The sequence below is a fragment of the Coregonus clupeaformis genome, chromosome 4 (genome assembly GCF_020615455.1).
Source record: "Coregonus clupeaformis isolate EN_2021a chromosome 4, ASM2061545v1, whole genome shotgun sequence".
In the NCBI taxonomy this organism is placed as follows: domain Eukaryota; kingdom Metazoa; phylum Chordata; class Actinopteri; order Salmoniformes; family Salmonidae; genus Coregonus; species Coregonus clupeaformis.
The window spans coordinates 12408597-12436421 of record NC_059195.1 but is presented as its reverse complement, the minus strand read 5'-3'; the positions used below and the strand labels follow the sequence as shown (position 1 = coordinate 12436421).

The 27825-nt window shown below is 43.6% G+C and overlaps 1 protein-coding gene across 2 annotated transcripts in view; it reads left to right on the top strand.

Moving 5' to 3' along the window:
* LOC121553267 (tensin-1) overlaps window positions 1-27825 on the top strand; it is a 222665-nt gene that overhangs the window by 130690 nt on the left and 64150 nt on the right. For both annotated transcript variants that reach the window (XM_041866298.2, XM_041866289.2), the window contains exons 6-13: window positions 4387-4436; window positions 13932-14103; window positions 14259-14432; window positions 16248-16312; window positions 17043-17126; window positions 17683-17795; window positions 17954-18014; window positions 19986-20061. In XM_041866298.2, coding sequence (XP_041722232.2) covers window positions 4387-4436; window positions 13932-14103; window positions 14259-14432; window positions 16248-16312; window positions 17043-17126; window positions 17683-17795; window positions 17954-18014; window positions 19986-20061 — 795 coding nt within the window. The remainder of the gene's footprint in view (window positions 1-4386; window positions 4437-13931; window positions 14104-14258; window positions 14433-16247; window positions 16313-17042; window positions 17127-17682; window positions 17796-17953; window positions 18015-19985; window positions 20062-27825) is intronic.

Below are 27825 nucleotides of genomic sequence, written 5' to 3'. Positions count from 1 at the left end.
GGGTTAATGAAGTGCAGGAAGAGAGTGGGTTAATGAAGAGCAGGAAGAGAGTGGGGTTAATGAAGAGCAGGAAGAGAGTGGGGTTAATGAAGTGCAGGAAGAGAGTGGGGTTAATGAAGTGCAGGAAGAGAGTGGGGTTAATGAAGAGCAGGAAGAGAGTGGGTTTAATGAAGTGCAGGAAGAGAGTGGGTTTAATGAAGAGCAGGAAGAGAGTGGGGTTAATGAAGAACAGGAAGAGAGTGAGGTTAATGAAGAGCAGGAAGAGAGTGGGGTTAATGAAGTGCAGGAAGAGAGTGGGGTTAATGAAGAGCAGGAAGAGAGTGGGGTTAATGAAGAACAGGAAGAGAGTGGGTGAAGGCGCTGTGTCAGCTGACGGGGGTCTAACCCCAGGAAGGGAAAGAACATGGGGGCGTAGCGCTCCAAAATCACAGCATGGAAGAGAGGAGAGAGGGAGGAGGGGAGGAGAGGTAGAGACAAAGAGGGGGAAGATGAAGAGATACAGAGGGAGAGGGAAGGGAAGGAGGGAAGAGTGGTTTGGAGAGGGAAAGAGGGGGGCAAGGATGTGTGTGTGTGTGTGTGTGTGTGTATGAGAAAGGGAGGGAGAGAGAGAGAGAAGGGAAGGAGGGAAACAGGGAGAAAACAAACCCAGAGAGAAAGAGAGCAAGCACTCTGTGGAGTCTGTTGGAGGCTATAGGCATGTTGCGCCCCGTTGGAACCTCTCGACCGAAATAGCGGAAATAGTTTTTCTTCTTTCTTCCTCCACTGGAAGAGAAAGGAAGAGTTTTGTGGAGGAGGGTGGAACAGGAGAGTGAAAGAAGGAGAGAGGAAGAGAAGGCGAGAGAGAGACTTTCACTCCTCTCCAGAGATGAACCGGGGAGGGTCCCTGCGAAGACGTCTGTCCTCCCTACGGGGGGCTTGGCGATGGAGTACAGGCTACCTGTTTAGGAAGGTAGGAAAGAAGGGATGGAGGGAGGGAGGGGAGGAGGGAGAGGATTGGGGTACCTGTGAAGGGGGCAAGGTAGGCTACACGAATGACCGTCAATTCCTGTCCTCTTGTCTTGTGTCTCTTCTTTGGTTTTCGTCTGAGTTGTCCCGTCTTTCCTCCTGTTCTGTTCACGCTCGGGTCGTTTGTTGTGGAACTTTTATTTTTCTTTCCCTTTTCAGACTTACCAGCCCCCCTCCCTCCCTCTTTCTCTCTGTTGGTTAATTTGTAAGGCCTGCTTGTAAAGCCAGGATCCCAGATGGCATTGATCAGGGTTCCACGGAGACCCCCCATTTGTTACCTCCCCCAACCCACCCTCCCCCTAGTTGTTGCTCAAGGGGGTATAGGGGTGGGGTGGGGTTGGTTTGGGGGGTGGGTGTGATTGGCGTATGATGAAGTGAACATTGTCTTGACATTTGATTTGGAGTTGGTTGTTGTTCTGTGATGGGGAAATGTAGGAAATAGTTAGACTTTTATTTCACTTAGGACTGTATGCACTTGAATGTTACCAGAACAGGGCCGTGTTTATTCCAGCTTCAACATTCACAGAAAAAGAGAGTTGAGTAACTTTAATGCAACAATGTTTTTTGGGGAGGAAACTAACTTTGCAAAGGTTTGGAAACAAGACCCAGATCAGTTGCTAAATGGTCACAAGGGCCATTGCAATGTGCCTCCCCCCAGATGTTCAACTATTAGTTCAAGTATCGCTCATAAAACATGGACACTGACTGTACAGCCTAAGGCAGCAGTCATTGTTTTGGACTAATTAGGAGGCAAACACTTTCCCACCATTCAACTTCCCAGTCTTACAGTGTCTCTATTAGTTCTACTCTATTAGTTCTTAGTCATCAAGCTGTATGCTATACTGTTTGTTTTTGTCTGCCTTGTTGGTTACATCTGTCCTACCCAAGGTAGTCCTTTCATTCTCTCTCTCTTTCTTTCATTTGTTTATGTCGTCCTGTAGGGACTCTCTCTCTCCACTCAGTTGGTAGAGCATGGTGCTAGCAACGCCAGGGTTGTGGGTTCGTTTCCCACGGGGGGCCAGTATGAAAAATGTATGCACTCACTAACTGTAAGTCACTCTGGATAAGAGTGTCTGCTAAATGACTAAAATGTAATCTGTCCTACCCAAGGTAGTCCTTTCATTCTCTCTCTCTCTCTCTTTCATTTGTTTCTGTCCTCCTGTAGCGACTCTCTCTCTCCACTTGAATAGCCGTCCTGAGTTCCGACATACTGAAGCATTTAGCTCAAGAGAGAGAGACACACAGATGTTGGGGCTACACTTTGTGTCACTACAATCGGCCTAGCCACATGTGTACGCGGGGGACTTGTTAAAGAAAAGGGCCTTGGGAATAAGGGATAGAAGTTGTCAAAACAAATTGACTCTGCAGGGTACTAATGAGAGAGAGGGTTGGAGAGAAAGAGAGCAAGAGAAGATGGGCAGAGTTAGAGGTAGAGAGAAAGAGAGATCTAAGAACTGGTGTGGTTAGCCAGACTAGGGCTGGGCGGTATACCGTATTTTATGATATACCGGTATTGATGCAGGGACCGGTTTGGGTTTTTACTTTACCTTCTATAATGGTATTTGAATGTTTGGTTTGTTAAATGTGATATGCCGTGTGTAATGTCCATTTTTATAGTTTACTTCGCTACTTGAGTCATCTCTCTCCACTCTCTCTCTCCATGCCGCTTTCCACACAGACCTAGCCATGCCCCCTATCACTCAATCATTCAGTCTGCATGGTCAATGCAGCACATACAACAATGTTGATGACAACAATGCTGTTTTCACTTCGCTTCTTAATATAAATCTGTGAGCGTTCTATAATGACACTATTCATTTGTGTTTCTTACATCTGTAAACAGCTAGTTTGTCTTTTCTTAGCAAGTTGGGCCTAATCTTGTGAGATGCTAATTGTTAGCCGCTAATGCTAATAGCTAGCTAGCTAATAAATGTACTGAGTAAGAGCAAACATATTTAGTTATACAGCCTGATAATACCAGTTATGGTGTAGACCTAAATCAGCATGTTGTTTGTGCAACAGTATCTTCTAAATCAAAGAGGAATACGCGAAGCAAAAATATGTTAGCTACATGAAGCAGCTAAGAGAAAACATTAAATGTAGCCAAATGTTATAGGGTCCCCTAGGAAACACTTATCAACACTTTAGTTCCTACCCTGTCACAATAAATCCTCCCTGGCATTTTTTATTCGTTGTCATGTCAAACAACACTTTATTCAAAGTGCCCACTATTATATTCTAACTATAGAATTAGAATGGTCATTCTATTTCCATGATTCCAACAGTTCACCCAAGAGTTTTGCTTTAAATCGCAAGTCAAATTGCAATTGCAACATTTGGTTCAAAATAAGTCCTAGATTATTTGCACATATCGTGCAGCCCTGTGGAAATTATCTAAACTGAGTGCAGGAATTACAGCAATTATGAAAATGATTAAATTTGGTTGAAGTTGAATTGAACAGTATAAAACAATCAGAAAGGAGAAAACCAATTGAAATAACGTAGAGTGTATGTGTTGCCTCCCTAGGGTCATGCACTACTCATAAACCAAATGTAGAACTTTTATTATTCAAAAACATAAAACACTGTCAAATACCGTCATACCATCCAAGTTTTAAAAAATACCGTGATATGATATTTTGGCCATATCGCCCAGCCCTAAGCCAGACTAAAGAAATGGAAGATGATAGATAACATCAGGTCTTCCCCTGAGCTCATGTGACCCCGCCTCCCTCCTCCCAAGAGGAGTGTATAAGTCTATCTGACCTTTGACCTCTATGGAGTGGATGGGAAGGCAGCCAAAGACATGCCGTTATACTTATACCGGTAATGTGTATAATACTGTAACACTTAAATGGTCTGGGAAACTGGCCCATAGAGAGTAAAAACAGAGACAGTAAAGAGTAAAAACAGGGACTACATACTGTACAATGCAGTCCTATCTTATAATGTGTGTTGGGGGGATTGCGAGTGTTTCGCATGATAATGATGATTCTTAGTCTATGACTATTGTGCTCTTAGACGTATTATTATTCATCTACTTACTATACATTGTTTGTGTGTATTCCTCACTTTTATTGTGTGTGTGTGTGTGTGTGTGAGAAAAAAAATATTTTCAAATCCATTTCGGAGTAACCATTTGTTGTAAATTATAATAACCGCCCATGGATCTGCCCCAAAACATGTGCTAACACACCAAAACAATGGGTGTGAAATACATGCTTTTGGTGATTTATGAGTTCAAGGGCATTTTGGGTGCTTGCTCTTTCTCACTGTCAACCAGCTTAACTGTACGTTGGGTTTGACATCCAACTCTTGAGTCTCCCTACTAAGAATTTTCGCTATAATGACTCATGGCTTCTATGTCTGCTTTTGTTTCAGGGTTCAACAAAGTCCACAAAGAGTATGGAGTCTCGACGCAGATCATCAAGGTAAGACCCTTTTATCACATGGTGTTCTGCAAGGTTCTCCTCTCTCTTCTCTTGTCCTGTCCTCTCCACCCCCTCCAAGCCAACCCCAACAAGGAAACCAAGTCCCCACACAGGGACTTTCAAACGGTTTAAATCCTGTCTTTCACCAATATGAAGAACCATGAAAAGGGGGATGCAATGAAAAGATGAAAGTAGACTCACTCTTCAGGGATCTTTCCGTGAAGTTCATTTTACGGCTCACTCCTTCCTTCTCATTGAATCGCTCCTACGCACAGTACAGATGTCAGATCTTAATTTGATCACTCTTTTGTTGTGGAGAAATTTCCTGATGCATCTGGAAATTCAAATGAGCATTGTGATTGGCTAAAAATGAGCAGTTCTCTTTCTGTCCATTCGGGGGCAGTCGAGTCATTGGGATCAGGGCTCGCTATCTTAAAATAATGTTCTCTCTCGCTCAAACGCTATAGGCCTAGGTTCTATTACTGCAACATTCAAATCCACAAAAATGTATCTGAAATTCAGCCATACACATTGACAACCATTGTTTTATATAGCTTAATAACACAAGATAGTTATTGGTCTCCACTAGGCTACGACATACAAGTCTCTAGTGTATCCTAAGGTTACGAATGAACTGTCAAAATTCAGTTCAATTGTGGCCGGGGGTGGTCTAGCAGTTTGGGCCACTGCCTTCAGCGCGCACATATACTGTAGGCCTACGGTGTTTGTGTGGGTCCAATTCTGGCCAAAGAACTTCTGGTACAAATAATGCGGTCTCCAGATTGAGTTGATGTAGTTAGACATTTTAAATATGGACAGGCAAGGGTAATTTCTTATTTTTCTTGATAAGAAATTATCATACCAGACACTTTTAGATAACATAAATAGTAAACAAATAAAATAACAGTACACCAATATTAGTTTCCATTCATACAAAGTGTCTGGTAAATTGCCACAGTAGATTTGCCATGGTAAACAAGGAAATACTGTATTGCTATTGTACAGAATGCTTGTAAAATAGATAAATCGCCCTTAGTCTGTTCAAAAAGGACTAAATTGTTCCATTGACAATACCAACAAGAGGACGAACGTATCTTGAAAGACTTTGGTTGCAAGCAGGACTAAGGCAGAGAGGAAGAGGCAAAGTGAGAAGGGTCATTCTCGCCCAAATAAGCCCAAACCATTTCTATGGGCTTAATATGCAGACCTAAGCTTGTCGCCTGCCTTCCTGCCTTTGGGATGATTCCCATTGTTGATTGACAGATACAGTGGGGAAAAAAAGTATTTAGTCAGCCACCAATTGTGCAAATTCTCCCACTTAAAAAGATGAGAGAGGCCTGTAATTTTCATCATATGTACACGTCAACTATGACAGACAAATTGAGAAAAATAAATCCAGAAAATCACATTGTAGGATTTTTAATGAATTTATTTGCAAATTATGGTGGAAAATAAGTATTTGGTCACCTACAAACAAGCAAGATTTCTGGCTCTCACAGACCTGTAACTTCTTCTTTAAGAGGCTCCTCTGTCCTCCACGCATTACCTGTATTAATGGCACCTGTTTGAACTTGTTATCAGTATAAAAGACACCTGTCCACAACCTCAAACAGTCACACTCCAAACTCCACTATGGCCAAGACCAAAGAGCTGTCAAAGGACACCAGAAACAAAATTGTAGACCTGCACCAGGCTGGGAAGACTGAATCTGCAATAGGTAAGCAGCTTGGTTTGAAGAAATCAACTGTGGGAGCAATTATTAGGAAATGGAAGACATACAAGACCACTGATAATCTCCCTCGATCTGGGGCTCCACGCAAGATCTCACCCCGTGGGGTCAAAATGATCACAAGAACGGTGAGCAAAAATCCCAGAACCACATGGGGGGACCTAGTGAATGATCTGCAGAGAGCTGGGACCAAAGTAACAAAGCCTACCATCAGTAACACACTACGCCGCCAGGGACTCAAATCCTGCAGTGCCAGACGTGTCCCCCTGCTTAAGCCAGTACATGTCCAGGCCCGTCTGAAGTTTGCTAGAGTGCATTTGGATGATCCAGAAGAGGATTGGGAGAATGTCATATGGTCAGATGAAACCAAAATAGAACTTTTTTGTAAAAACTCAACTCGTCGTGTTTGGAGGACAAAGAATGCTGAGTTGCATCCAAAGAACACCATACCTACTGTGAAGCATGGGGGTGGAAACATCATGCTTTGGGGCTGTTTTTCTGCAAAGGGACCAGGACGACTGATCCGTGTAAAGGAAAGAATGAATGGGGCCATGTATCGTGAGATTTTGAGTGAAAACCTCCTTCCATCATCAAGGGCATTGAAGATGAAACGTGGCTGGGTCTTTCAGCATGACAATGATCCCAAACACACCGCCCGGGCAATGAAGGAGTGGCTTCGTAAGAAGCATTTCAAGGTCCTGGAGTGGCCTAGCCAGTCTCCAGATCTCAACCCCATAGAAAATCTTTGGAGGGAGTTGAAAGTCCGTGTTGCCCAGCGACAGCCCCAAAACATCACTGCTCTAGAGGAGATCTGCATGGAGGAATGGGCCAAAATACCAGCAACAGTGTGTGAAAACCTTGTGAAGACTTACAGAAAACGTTTGACCTGTGTCATTGCCAACAAAGGGTATATAACAAAGTATTGAGAAACTTTTATTATTGACCAAATACTTATTTTCCACCATCATTTGCAAATAAATTCATTAAAAATCCTACAATATGATTTTCTGGATTTTTTTCCCTCATTTTGTCAGTCATAGTTGACGTGTACCTATGATGAAAATTACAGGCCTCTCTCATTTTTTTAAGTGGGAGAACTTGCACAATTGGTGGCTGACTAAATACTTTTTTTCCCCACTGTATAGGCCTACTGTAGAACAATATAATTTCAAGTACATGTGATGGTGAATGCATACAAAAAATATTTATTTCACTCAGAAACAAACAATCAATACCAAAATGTCACTATGAATCATGTTACTAGAATGCAAAGCAGACACATTTCACCATAGAATTAAATTTATGTCAAAAGTAGATTTTTTTTTGCATTTATCTAACCCTAACCATTTTCCTAACCTTAACCTACTCATCCTAACCTGCTATGTTAATTCTCCTAACCTGCTACAAAAAGTAATTTATTTTACAAAAGCTGTATCCCTTCTAGACCTAACTGGATTTACACTCCATCCTCCTTCTCTTCTGAACCTCACCTTTCCACTTTGAAGGGTATTTTCTTTTCTTGGCTGGCCCATTCTCCTCCCCCCTCGATTGTGCCACTACAAGCTGTAAATAAAAAATCTTGATTTCTATATGGCACAAAAAACATACTGACTGTATGACAGAGGTGTTGAGAGAGAGAGAGAGAGAGAGAGAGAGAGAGAGAGAGAGAGAGAGAGAGAGAGAGAGAGAGAGAGAGAGAGAGAGAGGGATAGAGAGAGAGAGAAGATGCTGTGGTGGACTGACCCGTTGATCTAGCTAACGTTAGATAGCAACATGGTTGACACGGCAGCTAGCTAGTTTAGACAGCTTATCTAGTGGCAACCTAATGTGATAGCTAGTTAGCTATTGCCACACACATGTGATTCATCTATTCACTCTTTATGCCAATGGTGGCTAGTTGGCCAACAAACAGAGATCGTATGGGAAGCTAAAAACAGGAGATTCAACTTTTTCTGATCGTGTCTGGCTAACAACCCAAGAAAACAAATCTGAGGACAAAAATTAAGACAAAAAGTAGCGCCTCACTTCAAGAGCCATGGAGAAAATAAAATTAGGTTTGACACACAACATTGAGAGCCAATGGACTTAAAGAGTTTTGATGACAAGCTATTTTGAATGCAATTCATTGGTCTAGGGGTTGTGAAACGTTCATACAGACGTAAAGGGGAACCAATAGTATCGATTCATGTAAAAAAAAAAAGAATATCACAACATTTGGTTAGGAGGTTTTAATCCGACAGCGACAACATAATAATATAAATCTATGTAACTAAAGTGACACATTTGGTAAATTGTAACGGAGTAAAAAGTAAGTTACAGTACTTCCATCAGAAATTACTTGAGTAAGAGTACAAGTACAGCCCACAGAAAATGTAAGGGCATTAGTAGACTGGATTTGAACCCATGCCTATTCTGGCATATGTGTGCAGTTGTCAGCAGCTCTATCCTACTGGACCACACAGGCACTGAGATAACCATGATTTTATTTAGCCTATTACTTGCCAAAACAATTGATGGAAAAAAACATATTTTCCCTAATGAAAAATACATAAAAGTATACACTACCCCCTTCAAATATTGTCAATTTATTATAATCCACATAAGAATTCACACGAGACGCGCTGTAGCCTGCACGTAGCCTACATAGGCTACTTGAACTGATGCCCAGTGGACCTGCAGTCTAAATTATTGTATAGCCTACAAACACCGCTTCCAGCTGCCCCCTGGCGTCTATTCTAAATACACTGCTCAAAAAAATTAAGGGAACACTTAAACAACACAATGTAACTCCAAGTCAATCACACTTCTGTGAAATCAAACTGTCCATTTAGGAAGTAACACTGATTGACAATAAATGTCACATGCTGTTGTGCAAATGGAATAGACAACAGGTGGAAATTATAGGCAATTAGCAAGACACCCCCAATAAAGAAGTGGTTCTGCAGGTGGTGACCACAGACCACTTCTCAGTTCCTATGCTTCCTGGCTGATGTTTTGGTCACTTTTGAATGCTGGCGGTGCTTTCACTCTAGTGGTAGCATGAGACGGAGTCTACAACCCACACAAGTGGCTCAGGTAGTGCAGCTCATCCAGGATGGCACATCAATGCGAGCTGTGGCAAGAAGGTTTGCTATGTCTGTCAGCGTAGTGTCCAGAGCATGGAGGCGCTACCAGGAGACAGGCCAGTACATCAGGAGACGTGTAGGAGGCCGTAGGAGGGCAACAACCCAGCAGCATGACCGCTACCTCCGCCTTTGTGCAAGGAGGAGCAGGTGGAGCACTGCCAGAGCCCTGCAAAATGACCTCCAGCAGGCCACAAATGTGCATGTGTCTGCTCAAACGGTCAGAAACAGACTCCATGAGGGTGGTATGAGGGCCCGACGTCCACAGGTGGGGGTTGTGCTTACAGCCCAACACCGTGCAGGACGTTTGGCATTTGCCAGAGAACACCAAGATTGGCAAATTCGCCACTGGCGCCCTGTGCTCTTCACAGATGAAAGCAGGTTCACACTGAGCACATGTGACAGACGTGACAGAGTCTGGAGACGCCGTGGAGAACGTTCTGCTGCCTGCAACATCCTCCAGCATGACCAGTTTGGCGGTGGGTCAGTCATGGTGTGGGGTGGCATTTATTTGGGGGGCTGCACAGCCCTCCATGTGCTCGCCAGAGGTAGCCTGACTGCCATTAGGTACCGAGATGAGATCCTCAGACCCCTTGTGAGACCATATGCTGGTGCGGTTGGCCCTGGGTTCCTCCTAATGCAAGACAATGCTAGACCTCATGTGGCTGGAGTGTGTCAGCAGTTCCTGCAAGAGGAAGGCATTGATGCTATGGACTGGCCCGCCCGTTCCCCAGACCTGAATCCAATTGAGCACATCTGGGACATCATGTCTTGCTCCATCCACCAACGCCACGTTGCACCACAGACTGTCCAGGAGTTGGCGGATGCTTTAGTCCAGGTCTGGGAGGAGATCCCTCAGGAGACCCACCGCCACCTCATCAGGAGCATGCCCAGGCGTTGTAGGGAGGTCATACAGGCACGTGGAGGCCACACACACTACTGAGCCTCATTTTGGCTTGTTTTAAGGACATTACATCAAAGTTGGATCAGCCTGTAGTGTGGTTTTCCACTTTAATTTTGAGGATGACTCCAAATCCAGACCTCCATGGGTTGATAAATTTGATTTCCATTGATCATTTTTGTGTGATTTTGTTGTCAGCACATTCAACTATGTAAAGAAAAAAGTATTTAATAAGATTATTTCATTCATTCAGATCTAGGATGTGTTGTTTAAGTGTTCCCTTTATTTTTTTGAGCAGTGTATTAAATAAACATTAAAATCCTCCTGCTGCAGGATTATTTTCCTCCTGCGACGAAATGAGTCATATTAAGATCTGACATCTGTAGGATAGCAGGCCTTGGCCCATGTTTTACAGACAGGGCCTATACGTTTTTCACATTAACCCCACCAAGGACGTCGACCAAGGCTTACATCCATTCTATTAGACCCTATTGGTCTGTCTCTGTAGCAGCTATCAATGTGCAGAGCTTATTTTGGATACAGGACTCTTTTGTTTCCTTGCCAAGAAAAGCATTAACATCATAGGAGGAAGCAGTAATGTAATATAGCACTGCTGTGTACTTTTTTGGGATTTCCCAGACCGTTTGTTAGCTTTTAAAGAGACATTTTTACAGAGCTCCAAATATGAGGCAATGCATTGTGAGAGACGCATGCAGCGAACAGAAGTTGATATTGTCCATTTGTGTCAAGGGAACAACCGCTAGCTAACCAGCAAGCCATGGAAATAGCAGTTGTGCCGATACAGTGCCTTCGGAATGTATTCAGACCCCTTGACTTTTTCCACATTTTGTTACGTTACAGCCTTATTCTAAAATGAATTAAATGAAAAAAATCCACAGCAATCTACACACAATACCCCATAATGACAAAGCAAAAATGGTTTGTAGACATTTTTGCTAATAAAAAAGAAAAACAAACGGAAATAACTTATTTACATAAGTATTCAGACCATTGACTATGAGACTCAAACTTTAGCTCAGGTGCATCCTGTTTCCATTGATCATCGTTGAGATGTTTCTACAACTTGATTGGAGTCCACCTGTGGTAAATTCAATTGATTGGAGATGATTTGGAAAGGTGCACACCTGTCTATATAGTTGACAGTGCATGTCAGAGCAAAAACCAAGCCATGAGGTCGAAGGAATTTTCCGTAGAGCTCCTAGACAGGATTGTGTAAAAGGCACATGACAGCCCGCTTGGAGTTTGCCAAAAGGCACCTAAAGACTCTCAGACCATGAGAAACAAGATTCTCTGGTCTAATGAAACCAAGATTCAACTCTTTGGCCTGAATGCCAAGAGTCACGTCTGGAGGAAACCTTGCACCATCCCTACGGTGAAGCATGGTGGTGGCAGCATCATGCTGTGGGGGGTGTTTTTCAGCAACAGGGATTGGAAGACTAGTCAGGATCGAGGCAAAGATGAACGGCGCAAAGTACAGAAAGATCATTGATAAAAAACCTGCTCCAGAGTGCTCAGGACCTCAGACTGGGGCGAAGGTTCACCTTCCAACAGGACAACGACCCTAAGCACACAGCCAAGACATCGCAGGAGTGGCTTCGGGACAAGTCTCTGAAAGTCCTTGAGTGGCTCAGCCAGAGCCCGGACTTGAACCCGATTGAACATCTCTGGAGAGACCAGAAAATAGTTGTGCAGCAACGCTCCCCATCCAACCTGACAGAGCTTTAGAGGATCTGCAGAGAAGAATGGGAGAAACTCCCCAAATACAGGTGTGCCAAGCTTGTAGCATCATACCCAATAAGACTCAAGGCTATAATTGCTGCCAAATGTGCTTCAAGAAAGTACTGAGTAAAGGGTCTGAATACTTATGTAAATATTATATTTCTGTTTTTTATTTTTTATAAATGAGTTAAAATTTATATTTCATTATGGGGTATTGTGTGTAGATTGATGAGGGAAAAAAACAATTAAATCAATTTTAGAATAAGGCTGTAACCTAACAAAATGTGGAAAAGTCAAGGGATCTGAATACTTTCAGAAGGCACTGTATATAGCTAGGCTACTCTTTTATGTGTAATATTCTTCCTGGCATAACATATGTTGTCAGTTTGTGCTTTACTACATATACTACAAGACAAAGATACAACAGAAGTGACGTTTTTAATAATGACACAGCTGCATAAAACGTTGAGAGGCTTTCCCCCACAAAATCAACCAATCATGTGCTCCCTCTGGCTCTCGACATACTTTCCACATTACCGTCAAATCAACACACACACGCAGGCATGCACGCACGCACACACGCACACACACTAACCATAATATGCATTATTATCACACATATTCACTCACATTGTCCTTATCACACGCTATATAGGACGTCTATCATGAACGTGTTATCTGCAATGGCGATATCGGGGCTATTTTTCACCGGCTATGTTTGTTCAAATGCGTAAATGCGATCAGTGCAGCTGCGTAATTGAGCGCAGCGAGATATGCGCTGGGCTGATAAAGTGAAAGAAGGCTGTCGGTCTGGTCTGTAGCTAAGACAGCGCTGATGAGAAGCAGATTGGAGCCCAGTGCATGCTGGTGTACCTGGAGGAGACCCAAACCGCAACTCTATGAGCTGTATACCCTCTAGGAGAGAGGGAGGAGAGAGAGTGAGGGGAGTGGGGGGGGACTGATAGATAGATAGTACGATAAGAGAGTGTATGAAGCAAATAATAAGAGGAGGGAGAGTGAGAAAGCACAAATCATACAGTGCATTTGTTTAGTAGAGAACCTTTTGGATATATTGCTTTGTCTAGTATTCCTTGTGACTAATAAGGTAGTTTCTCATAGTGCCAGATGTACAGCATGTTTGCACTGTTAAACCAGTCTGTTTCCCGGTAGCAGACACATGAGCAATATCCTCCAACTCGGCAGTCCAGAGTTGACACGTGGGAAATATTCCTAGTAGACGTTCAATCGCTGTCTCAGAGCCATACACTCTCCCAGTGCGTTTCAGGCTCGCTCCTGATTACAGTCCAGACATACCAGATTGGGAAAAAGGCATGTGGTCGCTCTCTGTCTGCTCTGCCCCAACTCGTTCTTCGCGAGTGACCAAAATGTTTTGTTTGGTCTGCTGAGGCGCACACTCACGGAATGTGGCATATTTTCATATCAGGCTTTGTTTATCCATCGAATCAATCTCTTTCCACTCTGTTTTCGTCCGAGCGGTTCCAAGCAAAACATACGCTGTGTGTTTAATGTACTCAATTTTGTGTGTGTTTTTAATGTACTGGACAGCAGCTGGAGTTTGGAGGCTACCGTGACCCTTCAGTGATTTAGTGATGTCACGTCCATAAGAAATGGGATTTAACAACGACTCTGGCTGGTATTCAGTCAGTTGCAGATAGTGGGTTTTACGGATAGACTTTGCATAGCAGACCGTCTCTTTCTCTCTGTCTTTATCTTGATCTTCTCTGCTCTCTCTCTCTCTATTACATTCTAAATAAGCTTTATTGGCATGAAAGGAACAATCCAATGTTGCCAAACCAATGCAAAACACACAGTATTGTAACTCTAATTCAACTATTTTCAACTTGTCATTGACATTGACTTGACATTGATGTCTCCCTGCCGCTCTTACTCTAATTTCATTCACAAAGCTTTCTTGTCATGGAAAGTGTAAAACATACAGTTTTATCTCTCTCTCCATCTCTCCTCCCCTCTCCCTACCCCAGGAGTGTGAGTCTGCTGCAGGACCTGGAGGAGAACTATGAGGTGGACCTGGTCTACATCACCGAGCGGATCATCTCCGTCTCCTTCCCCAGCTGTGTGGAGGAGACCAGCTACGCCTCAAACCTCTGCGAGGTGGCCTCCATGTTGCGCTCCAAACACCAAGACAACTACCTAGTAAGGGCTGCCCCACTGATCTAGGATCAGCTCACCCTACCAATTCATAGGCTTAAGGGGGATCAGTCCCCTCTGGCATAGTGTTTGTCTCTCAGTAGAATAAAAGGAAAAGAAAGAAATGGAAAAGAAAATATTTAAACGTGATGCTTTTTCAGCTCTTCAACCTCAGCGAGAAACGCTATGACATCAACCAGCTCAACCCAAAGGTGTTGGACTTTGGCTGGCCCGACCACCATGCTCCTGCCCTGGATAAGATCTGCAGTATATGTAAGGCCATGGACACCTGGCTGAGTGCGGACAGTCACAATGTGGTGGTGATACACAACAAGGTGAGATAGTGTGATACTGTACTCTAACTAAAGTCCTCGCAAGTATATTGAGAAACAATACTGCTATCATACATACAGTGGGGAAAAAAAGTATTTAGTCAGCCACCAATTATGCAAGTTCTCCCACTTAAAAAGATGAGAGAGGCCTGCAATTTTCATCATAGGTACACGTCAACTATGACAGACAAAATGAGAATTTCTTTTCCAGAAAATCACATTGTAGGATTTTTTATGAATTTATTTGCAGATTATGGTGGAAAATAAGTATTTGGTCAATAACAAAAGTTTCTCAATACTTTGTTATATACCCTTTGTTGGCAATGACACAGGTCAAACGTTTTCTGTAAGTCTTCACAAGGTTTTCACACACTGTTGCTGGTATTTTGGCCCATTCCTCCATGCAGATCTCCTCTAGAGCAGTGATGTTTTGGGGCTGTCGCTGGGCAACACAGACTTTCAACTCCCTCCAAAGATTTTCTATGGGGTTGAGATCTGGAGACTGGCTAGGCCACTCCAGGACCTTGAAATGCTTCTTACGAAGCCACTCCTTCGTTGCCCGGGCGGTGTGTTTGGGATCATTGTCATGCTGAAAGACCAAGCCACGTTTCATCTTCAATGCCCTTGCTGATGGAAGGAGGTTTTCACTCAAAATCTCACGATACATGGCCCCATTCATTCTTTCCTTTACACGGATCGGTCGTCCTGGTCCCTTTGCAGAAAAACAGCCCCAAAGCATGATGTTTCCACCCCCATGCTTCACAGTAGGTATGGTGTTCTTTGGATGCAACTCAGCATTCTTTGTCCTCCAAACACGACGAGTTGAGTTTTTACCAAAAAGTTATATTTTGGTTTCATCTGACCATATGACATTCTCCCAATCCTCTTCTGGATCATCCAAATGCACTCTAGCAAACTTCAGACGGGCCTGGACATGTACTGGCTTAAGCAGGGGGACACGTCTGGCACTGCGGCGTAGTGTGTTACTGATGGTAGGCTTTGTTACTTTGGTCCCAGCTCTCTGCAGGTCATTCACTAGGTCCCCCCGTGTGGTTCTGGGATTTTTGCTCACCGTTGTTGTGATCATTTTGACCCCACGGGGTGAGATCTTGCGTGGAGCCCCAGATCGAGGGACATTATCAGTGGTCTTGTATGTCTTCCATTTCCTAATAATTGCTCCCACAGTTGATTTCTTCAAACCAAGCTGCTTACCTATTGCAGATTCAGTCTTCCCAGCCTGGTGCAGGTCTACAATTTTGTTTCTGGTGTCCTTTGACAGCTCTTTGGTCTTGGCCATAGTGGAGTTTGGAGTGTGACTGTTTGAGGTTGTGGACAGGTGTCTTTTATACTGATAACAAGTTCAAACAGGTGCCATTAATACAGGTAACGAGTGGAGGACAGAGGAGCCTCTTAAAGAAGAAGTTACAGGTCTGTGAGAGCCAGAAATCTTGCTTGTTTGTAGGTGACCAAATACTTATTTTCCACCATAATTTGCAAATAAATTCATAAAAAATCCTACAATGTGATTTTCTGGAGAAAAAAAATCTCAATTTGTCTGTCATAGTTGACGTGTACCTATGATGAAAATTACAGGCCTCTCTCATCTTTTTAAGTGGGAGAACTTGCACAATTGGTGGCTGACTAAATACTTTTTCCCCCCACTGTACCTATCAGGGCTTTGTACTGTTTATGCTGCTCTGAGACAGTAGATGGCGTTCTTAGGCCATCATCTCCTTCCCAATATATATCTTCTGAATTACCAATATGTCAAAGCAATACTTCCTGATTGCTAATCCTTATTTGATGTTCTTTCTGCAGGGGAACCGAGGGCGAACAGGAGTGGTGGTGGCAGCATACATGCATTACAGCAACATATCAGCAAGGTGAACACATAGCCCATGAGACTTAATGGCACAATACACAAGAGAGAGATGGGGGGAGAGAAGGAGGGGAGGGTAGAGCTGTAGAGAGAGAGAGAGAGGGGAGCAGAGATGGAGGGAGGGAGGGAGGGAGGGAGGGAGGGAGGGAGGGAGGGAGGGAGGGAGGGAGGGAGGGAGTGCGAGAAAGAGGCAAGAGAGAAGGGTGAGAGAGAGGGGTGAGAGAGCGGAGTGAGAGAGAGAGGAGAAAGAGAAATAGGGGAATGAGAGAGTGTGAGAAAATATATAGAAGGGAGTGAGAAAGAAGGGGGTGAGAGAGGGAGAGAAAGAGTCAAGTGAAGTGAGCTTTAGAACCGTAGAGCACAGTAGGGCAGTCAACAAATAAACAGATGATGAAGAGTCACAAGATTCATGTTATCCGCTGATCATCATCACATTCCCCCTCCCTACCCAACATGTGCCAACTGTGCGCCAGTGTTCAGGACTTCTTCAACAAAGCAGGCCCTAATTCAATCAATGGCATACAGTATAAAGCAACACAACACTGTGGGTTCACGCAAAGGTCACATGTCCTCAAAGAGGACCAGCTTTTTTTCCTTAATCTGCCATTGTTGTATTTGGGTCACAGTCTCTTTTTAACATGATCAAAATAGAGTCCTTTGAAGAGGTGTGAAGAAATGACTGAGCGGTAGGCAGGGTACGGGTGCTGACCAGATGTTTGTCTCTGGGTGTTTAGTGCTGATCAGGCGCTGGACAGGTTTGCCATGAAGAGGTTCTATGAAGACAAAGTACTTCCTGTGGGTCAGCCATCTCAGAAGAGGTCAGTTTCCCTCCACTTCCTGTCTGACACCTCTACTTCCTCTTTGACCCAACTACCATTTCCTGTTTCATTTTCTCTTTATGAGTTTGGCTCCAGATTGAACTGAGCTACTTGACCAATCTTAGTGGGTTTAAGTTCACCTTGTCTTCTCAACCACTCTCCTACTCTTTCTTTCAATTTGTTGACTTTCCTAGAGGGGCAACGGAGGCCTCCTTCTCCTTTTTGCATCCTAATTTGTAGAGTTGAGACAATGTCTGATTCATCTGTAGACTGAAAGTCATAAGTGAATGAGTATGATGTAAGCATCTGTTGTTGTCTTTGCAAAGGTCATACCTAGAGATAGAATCTCCATTTATCTACTTGATGTGTTTCCATTCATACACTGTCCAGTGTACACCAATGGCATGCTGATCCCTCTGTTAACAAAACATTGAAATCCTGAATTCTCTCTCTCTCTCTCTCTCTCTCTCGCTCTCTCTCTCTCTCTCTCTCGCTCTCTCGCTCTCGCTCTCGCTCTCTCTCTCTCGCTCTCTGTGTCTCTCTCTTTCTCTCTCAGGTATGTACAGTACTTCAGCGGTCTTCTTTCAGGACATATCAAGATCAACAACAAACCCCTGTTCCTTCACCACGTCATCATGCACGGCATCCCCAACTTTGAGTCCAAAGGAGGTGAAAGTTGACACGCACACACACACACACACATGTGCAGGCAAACACACATGTGCATGCACACACGCATGCACACATACACACACACACACACGCACACACAGACTTGATACACACACCTGCTTGTTTTTACTCAATGTTCTGTTATGGCTTTTCAGGTTGCCGCCCTTTCCTCAAGATCTACCAAGCCATGCAGCCAGTCTACACATCTGGGATCTAGTAAGTACACACACACACGTACACACACACACAACACAACCACCTTCAGTTTCTGTTTCCTCACTCACACAACCCCCCCCGCAAGTAAATCCATTGTAAGCTTCCCACACGTTATTATGTTTAGCTAGCCTCCATAGTTCTCTAGTTCCCCAGCCCCAGTCTCTAGTTCCCCAGCCTCAGATGTTCCAGCCTGGTGTTATGATCAGTAGTAGTGTTATTAGTAACTGGAGGAGCCAGTGAAATAAGCAGACGGAGATGTGTGTGGACCCAGGGCCTTGCTGAAGGACCCCTACAGATACCCAGGCCCGGGCCGGAAATTATGAATTATACAGCTTTGTGCAGACGTTTGAGCACACAGGAGGGCATGCCCACAGATGGCAGGACAAATGAGGGCACTCCAGGTGGCACTCCTTACATGGTTCCCTCCACTTTCCATTCCCTTCCTTCCTTTCTAGTCTATGCATTGCTAAAACTTTTATTTGCCTATATCTCCATATATATATATATCCATGTATATATGGTGTGTGTGTGTGTGTGTATGTGTGTGTGTGTGCGTGTGTGTGCATTTGTGTGTGTGTGAGTGTGTGCCAGTGGAGGCTGCTGAGGGGTCTCCCGAGTGGCGCAGTGGTCTAAGGCACTGCATCGCAGTGCTAGCTGTGTCACTAGAGATCCTGGTTCGTATCCAGGCTCTGTCGTAGCCGGCCGCGACTGGGAGACCCATGGGGTGGCGCACAATTGGCCCAGCGTCGTCCAGGGTATGGGAGGGAATGGCCGGCAGGGATGTAGCTCAGTTGGTAGAGCATGGCGTTTGCAACGCCAGGGTTGTGGGTTCGATTCCCACGGGGGGGGGGCAGTATGAAAAAAATAAAAAATAAAATAATGTATGCACTCACTACCTGTAAGTTGCTCTGGATAAGAGCGTCTGCTAAATGACTAAAATGTAAATGTAAATGGGAGGACGGCTCATAATAATGGCCAGAACAGAGCAAATGGAATGGCATCAAACCATGTGTTTGATACCATTCCATTCATTTTGCTCCAGCCATTACCACAAGCCCGTCCTCCCCAATTAAGGTGCCACCAACCTCCTGTGGTGTGTGCATATGTGCGTGTGTTTAGGTCAGGGGTCAGCAACAGACACATTTTAGTTTTTGGTAAATAAAAGACAGTAAAATCACCAGGAATTTAGCAAAACATTTGTTTAATGTAAGAAATCTGTTCCCAAGTAGTCATACAAATAAAAAAGAGGCATATGTGATCATGTCTCAATGTAATCAAGGTATGAAATGATTATTATTTTTTGGGCTTAGATGTGGTCAATTTGCGGTGTACAAGTTATTATTATAATTTTCAGGCCCCACGGCCATTCGCTCTGACAAAAATCGGCCCACGGCTGAATCTAGTTGCCTACCCCTGGTGTAGGTCCATGCAGGTCCAAGTGTTTCATATATAGGGATACACCGTATGTGTTAAGCTGTGTGTGAAATCATTAACCTGGTTCTCTAGATACCCCAGGGTGCTCCGTTACCCTCACAAGGCCCCATCTCCCCCCTCCCTCCATCTCTCCCTCATCCCCCTCTCTCACATGCACCCTATTACCTATTATTCCTTTGATCCCTGGCTCACATTGAGGCACGCATGTAGGCACACATTACCCAACGCCTGAACATAATGGTCAAGTACACGTCTCCCTGTCTTACCAATGAAGTCCTCATGATTGCTAATCACCTACTTCACTGATCATACGTGTCGCTAACTAATGATGTGTGTGAAAGAGTGCCGTGTCTGTGCTTTGTGTGAAGCGGTGGTGCGTTCAAGAGGGTACGTGCGTGATGGTGTGTATGTGTTAGGTGTGGAGTGGAGTGGTTGTTCGTTGTGTGTGTCCGTTTATACCGTGATGATGTGCATCATGTGGTGTGATGGTGTGTTAACAAGAGTAACTCTTCTTTGGCTCTCTGTGTGTGTTTACAGTAATGTCCAGGGAGACAGCCAGACCAGTATCTGCATCACTATTGAGCCTGGCCTGCTGCTGAAGGGGGACATTCTGGTAAGGACCATCAGCGCCTCACTGAGTGACAAGGAGAAGTGTACTGTACATAGCTTTCGGGAGTGTTTATTATGGTAAGGTATTCACCCCCTCAAATGAGAGGATAGTGGATTGACCTCTGTTGGTGAATGCAATTTATTTTAACCACATTTAAGTCCAAACACATTGTGTGCAAATACAGTATGTTTGACCCATTCATGAAAGCAGCAAGGCTGTAAAAACTAGAGGCAAGGACAGTTGGCATGTTCCCTTTACCTCAGTTTAACTACCCTCATTAGCACACAATATGCAGGCTGTAAACTAGCATGTCAAAATGACTTACTTCCTCTTCAAGACCATGCTGGAAATATTATAGTTCTATTGCACTCGCGTTTTATGGTAAGAATAAGAATACTTTATTTTCCACTCCATGGAAATGTGTCTTAAGCATAGACAGAAAGCATATAGCTTCAGTTGCTTAGTCTATCAGGCACCGATTGATTTGGCATGCACATTGGTGACATAATTTGTGTCAAAGCAATTTGAAAGCAGCACTTACCATAGGCAATATCGCTTGGCCCCAAAACAGATACTTTAGCAGATGCTTCAGCTAAAGCGTATATTGCATCTGCTCTCTAATGGAACACTAATGGATGCTGATGTTTGTGAATAAAACATTGACTTAAAAAATTACTTTACTTTTTGCCATCTGTAGTCATGTAGCAGGACTCAGGAGCAGGTTTTCATGCATTGTATTTTTTGTGTGCAACACATCAGTAAAAAAAATGTAAACTAATGTTTTACTTAAAAAACAATATATATACTACCAGTCAAAAGTTTGGACACACCTACTCATTCAAGGGTTTTTCTTTATTTTTACTATTTTCTACATTGTAGAATAATAGTGAAGAAATCAAAACTATGAAATAACACATATGGATCATAGTGTGCAAAGCTGTCATCAAGGCAAAGGGTGGCTATTTGAAGAATCTCAAATATAAAATATATTTTGATTTGTTTAACACTTTTTTGGTTACTACATGATTCCATATGTGTTAATTCATAGTTTTGGTGACTTCACTATTATTCTACAATGTAGAAAATAGTAAAAATAAAGAAAAACCCTTGAATGAGTGGGTGTGTCCAAACGTTTGACTGGTACTGTATATACTGAACAAAAATATAAACGCAACATGTAAAGTGTTGGTCCCATGTTTCATGAGCTGAAATAAAAGATCCCCGATATTTTCCATATGCACAAAAAGTGTATTTCTCTCAAATGTTGTGCACAAATTTGTTTACATCCCTGTTTGTGTACAACACATCAATTACAAAAAAATATGACATTTTACTTTAAAATAATATATATATATATATATATATATATACTGAACAAAAATTAAAGGCCACTATGAGATGTGCAGTTCTGAAACACAACACAATGCCAAAGATGTCTCAGGTTTTGAGGGAGCGAACAATTGACATGCTGACTGCAATAATGTCCACCAGAGCTGTTGCCAGAGAATTTTATGTTAATTTCTCTACCATAAGCTGCATCCAACGTCGTTTTAGAGAATTTGGCAGGGCGTCCAACCGGCCTCACAACCGCAGACCACGTGTAACCGCGCCAGCCCAGGACCTCCACATCCGGTTTCTTCACCTGCGGGATTGTCTGAGACCAGCCACCCGGACAACTGATGAAACTGAGGAGTGTTTCTGTCTGTAATTAAGCCCTTTTGTGGGGAAAAACGTATTCTGATTGGCTGGGCCTGGCTCCCCAGTGGGTGGGCCTATGCCCTCCCAGACCCACCCATGGCTGCGCCCCTGCCCAGTCATGTGAAATCCGTAGATTAAGGCCTAAGGAATTTGTTTAAATTGACCGATTTCCTTCTATGAACTGTAACTCAGTAAAATCGTTGAAAGATATATATATATTTATATATATATATATATATATATATATATATATATATACAAAAGTATGTGGAAAACCCCTTCAAATTAGTGGGTTTGGCTATGTTAGCCACACCCATTGCTGACAGGTGTATAATATCGAGCACACAGCCATGCAATCTCCATAGACAAACATTGGCAGTAGAATGGCCCGTACTGAAGAGCTCAGTGACTTTCAATGTGGCACCGTTATAGGATGCCACCTTTCCAATAAGTCAGTTCATCAAATTTCTGCCCTGCTAGAGCTGCCCCGGTCAACTGTAAGTGCTGTTATTGTGAAGTGAAAACATCTAGGAGCAACAACGGTTCAGCCACGAAGTGGTAGGCCACACAAGCTCACAGAACGGGACCGCTGAGTGCTGAAACGTATAGTGCGTAAATATCGTCTGTCCTCAGTTGCAACACTCACTACCAAGTTCCAAACTGTCTCTGGAAGCAACTTTAGCACAATAACTGTTCGTCGGGAGCTTCATGAAGTGGGTTTCCATTGTGGAGCAGCCACACACAAGCCTAAGATCACCATGCGCAATGCCAAGCGTAGACTGGAGTGTTATAAAGCTCGCCACCATCTGGTAGTCCAATGGACAAATCTGGGTTTGTCGGATGCCAGGAGAACGCTACCTGACCAAATGCATAGTGCCAACTGTAAAGTTTGGTGGATTACGAATAATGGTCTGGGGCTGTTTTTCATGGTTCGGGCTAGGCCCCTTAGTTCCAGTGATGGGAAATCTTAACACTACAGCAGACAATGACATTCTAGACAATTCTCTGCTTCCAACTTTGTAAATGTATGGATAAGAGCTCTCTGGATAAGAGAGTCTGCTAAATGACTAAAATGTAATATGGAAACTTTGTGGCTACAGTTTGGGGAAGGCCCTTTCCTGTTTCAGCATGACAATGCCCCCGTGCACAAAGTAAGGTCCATACAGACATGGTTTGTCGAGATCGGTGTGGAAGAACTTGACTGGCCTGCACAGAGCCCTGACCTCAACCCCATCGAACACCTTTTGAATGAATTGGAACGCTGACTGCGAGCCAGGCATAATCGCCCAACATCGGTACCCGACCTCACTAATGCTCTTGTGGCTAAATGGAAGCAAGTCCCCACAGCAATGTTCCAACATCTAGTGGAAAGCCTTCCCAGAAGATTGGAGGCTGTAGTGCGGCAGGTAGCTTAGTGGGTAAGAGCGTTGTGCCAGTAACCGAAAGGTTGCTGGTTCTAATCCCTGAGCCGACTAGGTGAAAAATCTGTAGATGTGCCCTTAAGCAAGGCACTTAACCCTAAATGCTCCTGTAAGTCGCTCTGGATAAGAGCGTCTGCTAAATGACTAAAATGTAAAATGTTATTGCAGGAAAGGGGGGACCAACTCCATATTAATGCCCGTGATTTTGGAATGAGATGTTTGACGAGCAGGTGTCCACATACTTTTAGCCATGTAGTATATACAGTGGGGAGAACAAGTATTTGATACACTGCCAATTTTGCAGGTTTTCCTACTTACAAAGCATGTAGAGGTCTGTAATTTTTATCATAGGTACACTTCAACTGTGAGAGACGGAATCTAAAACAAAAATCCAGAAAATGACAGTATATGATTTTTAAGTAATTAATTTGCATTTTATTGCATGACATAAGTATTTGATCACCTACCAACCAGTAAGAATTCCGGCTCTCACAGACCTGTTAGTTTTTCTTTAAGAAGCCCTCCTGTTCTCCACTTATTACCTGTATTAACTGCACCTGTTTGAACTCGTTACCTATATAAAAGACACCTGTCCACACACTCAATCAAACAGACTCCAACCTCTCCACAATGGCCAAGACCAGAGAGCTGTGTAAGGACATCAGGGATAAAATTGTAGACCTGCACAAGGCTGGGATGGGCTACAGGACAATAGGCAAGCAGCTTGGTGAGAAGGCAACAACTGTTGGCGCAATTATTAGAAAATGGAAGAAGTTCAAGATGACGGTCAATCACCCTCGGTCTGGGGCTCCATGCAAGATCTCACCTCGTGGGGCATCAATGATCATGAGGAAGGTGAGGGATCAGCCCAGAACTACATGGCAGGACCTGGTCAACGACCTGAAGAGAGCTGGGACCACAGTCTCAAAGAAAACCATTAGTAACACACTACGCCGTCATGGATTAAAATCCTGCAGCGCACGCAAGGTCCCCCTGCTCAAGCCAGTGCATGTCCAGGCCCGTCTGAAGTTTGCCAATGACCATCTGGATGATCCAGAGGAGGAATGGGAGAAGGTCATGTGGTCTGATGAGACAAAAATAGAGCTTTTTGGTCTAAACTCCACTCGCCGTGTTTGGAGGAAGAAGAAGGATGAGTACAACCCCAAGAACACCATCCCAACCGTGAAGCATGGAGGTGGAAACATCATTCTTTGGGGATGCTTTTCTGCAAAGGGGACAGGACGACTGCACCGTATTGAGGGGAGGTTGGATGGGGCCATGTATCGCGAGATCTTGGCCAACAACCTCCTTCCCTCAGTAAGAGGATTGAAGATGGGTCGTGGCTGGGTCTTCCAGCATGACAACGACCCGAAACACACAGCCAGGGCAAGTAAGGAGTGGCTCCGTAAGAAGCATCTCAAGGTCCTGGAGTGGCCTAGCCAGTCTCCAGACCTGAACCCAATAGAACATCTTTGGAGGGAGCTGAAAGGCCGTATTGCCCAGCGACAGCCCCGAAACCTGAAGGATCTGGAGAAGGTCTGTATGGAGGAGCGGGCCAAAATCCCTGCTGCAGTGTGTGCAAACCTGGTCAAGACCTACAGGAAACGTATGATCTCTGGCATTGCAAACAAAGGTTTCTGTACCAAATATTAAGTTCTGCTTTTCTGATGTATCAAATACTTATTTCATGCAATAAAATGTAAATTAATTGCTTAAAAATCATACAATGTGATTTTCTGGATTTTTGTTTTAGATTCCGTCTCTCACAGTTGAAGTGTACCTATGATAAAAATTACAGACCTCTACATGCTTTGTAAGTAGGAAAACCTGCAAAATCGGCAGTGTATCAAATACTTGTTCTCCCCACTGTATAGACAGTATATATATATATATATATATATATATATATATATATATATATATATATATATATATATATATATATCAGTGGGGGGAAAAGTATTTAGTCAGCCACCAATTGTGCATGTTCTCCCACTTAAAAAGATGAGAGAGGCCTGTAATTTTCATCATAGGTACACGTCAACTATGACAGACAAATTGAAAAAAGAAAAAATCCAGAAAATCACATTGTAGTATTTTTTATGAATTTATTTGCAAATTATGGTGGATAATAAGTATTTGGTCACCTACAAACAAGCAATATTTCTGGCTCTCACAGACCTGTAACTTCTTCTTTAAGAGGCTCCTCTGTCCTCCACTCGTTACCTGTATTAATGGCACCTGTTTGAACTTAAAAGACACCTGTCCACAACCTCAAACAGTCACACTCCGAACTCCACTATGGCCAAGACGAAAAGAGCTGTCAAAGGACACCAGAAACAAAATTGTAGACCTGCACCAGGCTGGGAAGACTGAATTTGCAATAGGTTGGTTTGAAGAAATCAACTGTGGGAGCAATTATTAGGAAATGGAAGACATACAAGACCACTGATAATGTCCCTCGATCTGGGGCTCCACGCAAGATCTCACCCCGTGGGGTCAAAATGATCACAACAACGGTAAGCAAAAATCCCAGAACCACACGGGGGGACCTAGTGAATGACCTGCAGAGAGCTGGGACCAAAGTAACAAAGCCTACCATCAGTAACACACTACGCCGCCAGGGACTCAAATCCTGCAGTGCCAGACGTGTCCCCCTGCTTAAGCCAGTACATGTCCAGGCCCGTCTGAAGTTTGCTAGAGTGCATTTGGATGATCCAGAAGAGGATTTGGAGAATGTCATATGGTCAGATGAAACCAAAATAGAACTTTTTGGTAAAAACTCAACTTGTCGTGTTTGGAGGACAAAGAATGCTGAGTTGCATCCAAAGAACACCATACCTACTGTGAAGCATGGGGGTGGAGACATCATGCTTTGGGGCTGTTTTTCTGCAAAGGGACCAGGACGACTGATCCGTGTAAAGGAAAGAATGAATGGGGCCATGTATCGTGAGATTTCATCAGCAAGGGCATTGAAGATGAAACGTGGCTGGGTCTTTCAGCATGACAATGATCCCAAACACACCGCCCGGGCAACGAAGGAGTGGCTTCGTAAGAAGCATTTCAAGGTCCTGGAGTGGCCTAGCCAGTCTCTAGATCTCAACCCCATAGAAAATCTTTGGAGGGAGTTGAAAGTCTGTGTTGCCCAGCGACAGCCCCAAAACATCACTGCTCTAGAGGAGATCTGCTTGGAGGAATGGGCCAAAATACCAGCAACAGTGTGTGAAAACCTTGTGAAGACTTACAGAAAACGTTTGACCTGTGTCATTGCCAACAAAGGGTATATAACAAAGTATTGAGAAACTTTTGTTATTGACCAAATACTTATTTTCCACCATAATTTGCAAATAAATTCATAAAAAATCCTACAATGTGATTTTCTGGAATTTTTCTCAATTTGTCTGTCATAGTTGACGTGTACCTATGATGAAAATTACAGGCCTCTCTCATTTTTTTAAGTGGGAGAACTTGCACAATTGGTGGCTGACTAAATACTTTTTTTCCCCACTGTATATATTTCATCTTGACAGTCTGAATCAGTTCGTCATTGTGTGTTTTTCTTCAACTTATCCTCAAACTTGGCTCACTAGTATGGTCCCCCCCCACCCACACCCCCTTAAATAGACCCCCAGTGGGAGGTATACATATCCCATGACGCCACAGGCCATTTGGCTCAGTTCCCCCTCTTTCCTCATCTAGAGTTGTTTGTTTTGCTTTTGTCTCTGCAAATAAGATCCTGCTGTTTTTTTAGTTCCTCCAACCTCAACCCAATACAGCGAAGGAAGGCTGGTCCAGGGAAGTGACTGTTTCCGTCATGTGTCGAGGACATTAACCAGACTGAACCCTGTGCTCATCATTGATTAATTTCACTTATGTTGAGTGCAGCATTCAGCTTGGTTTAACCAGGCTAGACGTGTAACATTTACACCAAAGCGACGTATTATTCCATGATGAACAGTGGCTGTCTATGGTCAACAATGTCTCAAAATAAGTTAAGTAATCATGGACATTGATTTGGCCATGCGACGGAAAGGGTTTTTAAATGTTTTGCAACTGAAAACCAACATTTGTGTTTCTTATTGGTCTTATAAGTCTTTGTTTTTCCTCCCTGTTTCAGTAAGTTTTTTCAATTTGGTGCCTAATGAACATGACGCATATCTTATCACGGTTATGAGGCTAAATAAACAATAATTCCAGACAAATGGAAGTGTTCGTCAGGCGTATACCCTAAAAGGTGTTCAGTACGGTTACAGACGTTTCCAAGCTCAGCCCAGCCACAGTTTTTTGTGCAGTTTGTCGTTTGGGCTAAGCACCAAGCAAAATGTTCCTTGTATACCTGTAAATGTGAGGTCCTTGTAAAAGTTCTGGCCAACCCGTAGCCAGGGTGAATCACAGTGGGGGAGAGAGTGAAGAGTTTCCTGTGTAGGGTTTGGGTGTACAAGGCTTTAAAAGTCTCTTGTTTGGATAGCGATGGTCTGGATAATAGTGATTTTGTTTGGGAAGGCAAGCCATACATTTACAGGGCTATATATAAAAACAAAACTGCTTTCTCTAGCACACTGCCAAATGCCCTGAAACAGAATTGTGCTGGGAATTTAGCTGGTATGTTATCCACTGGTATTTCACAATGACACATAGCATGCAGACC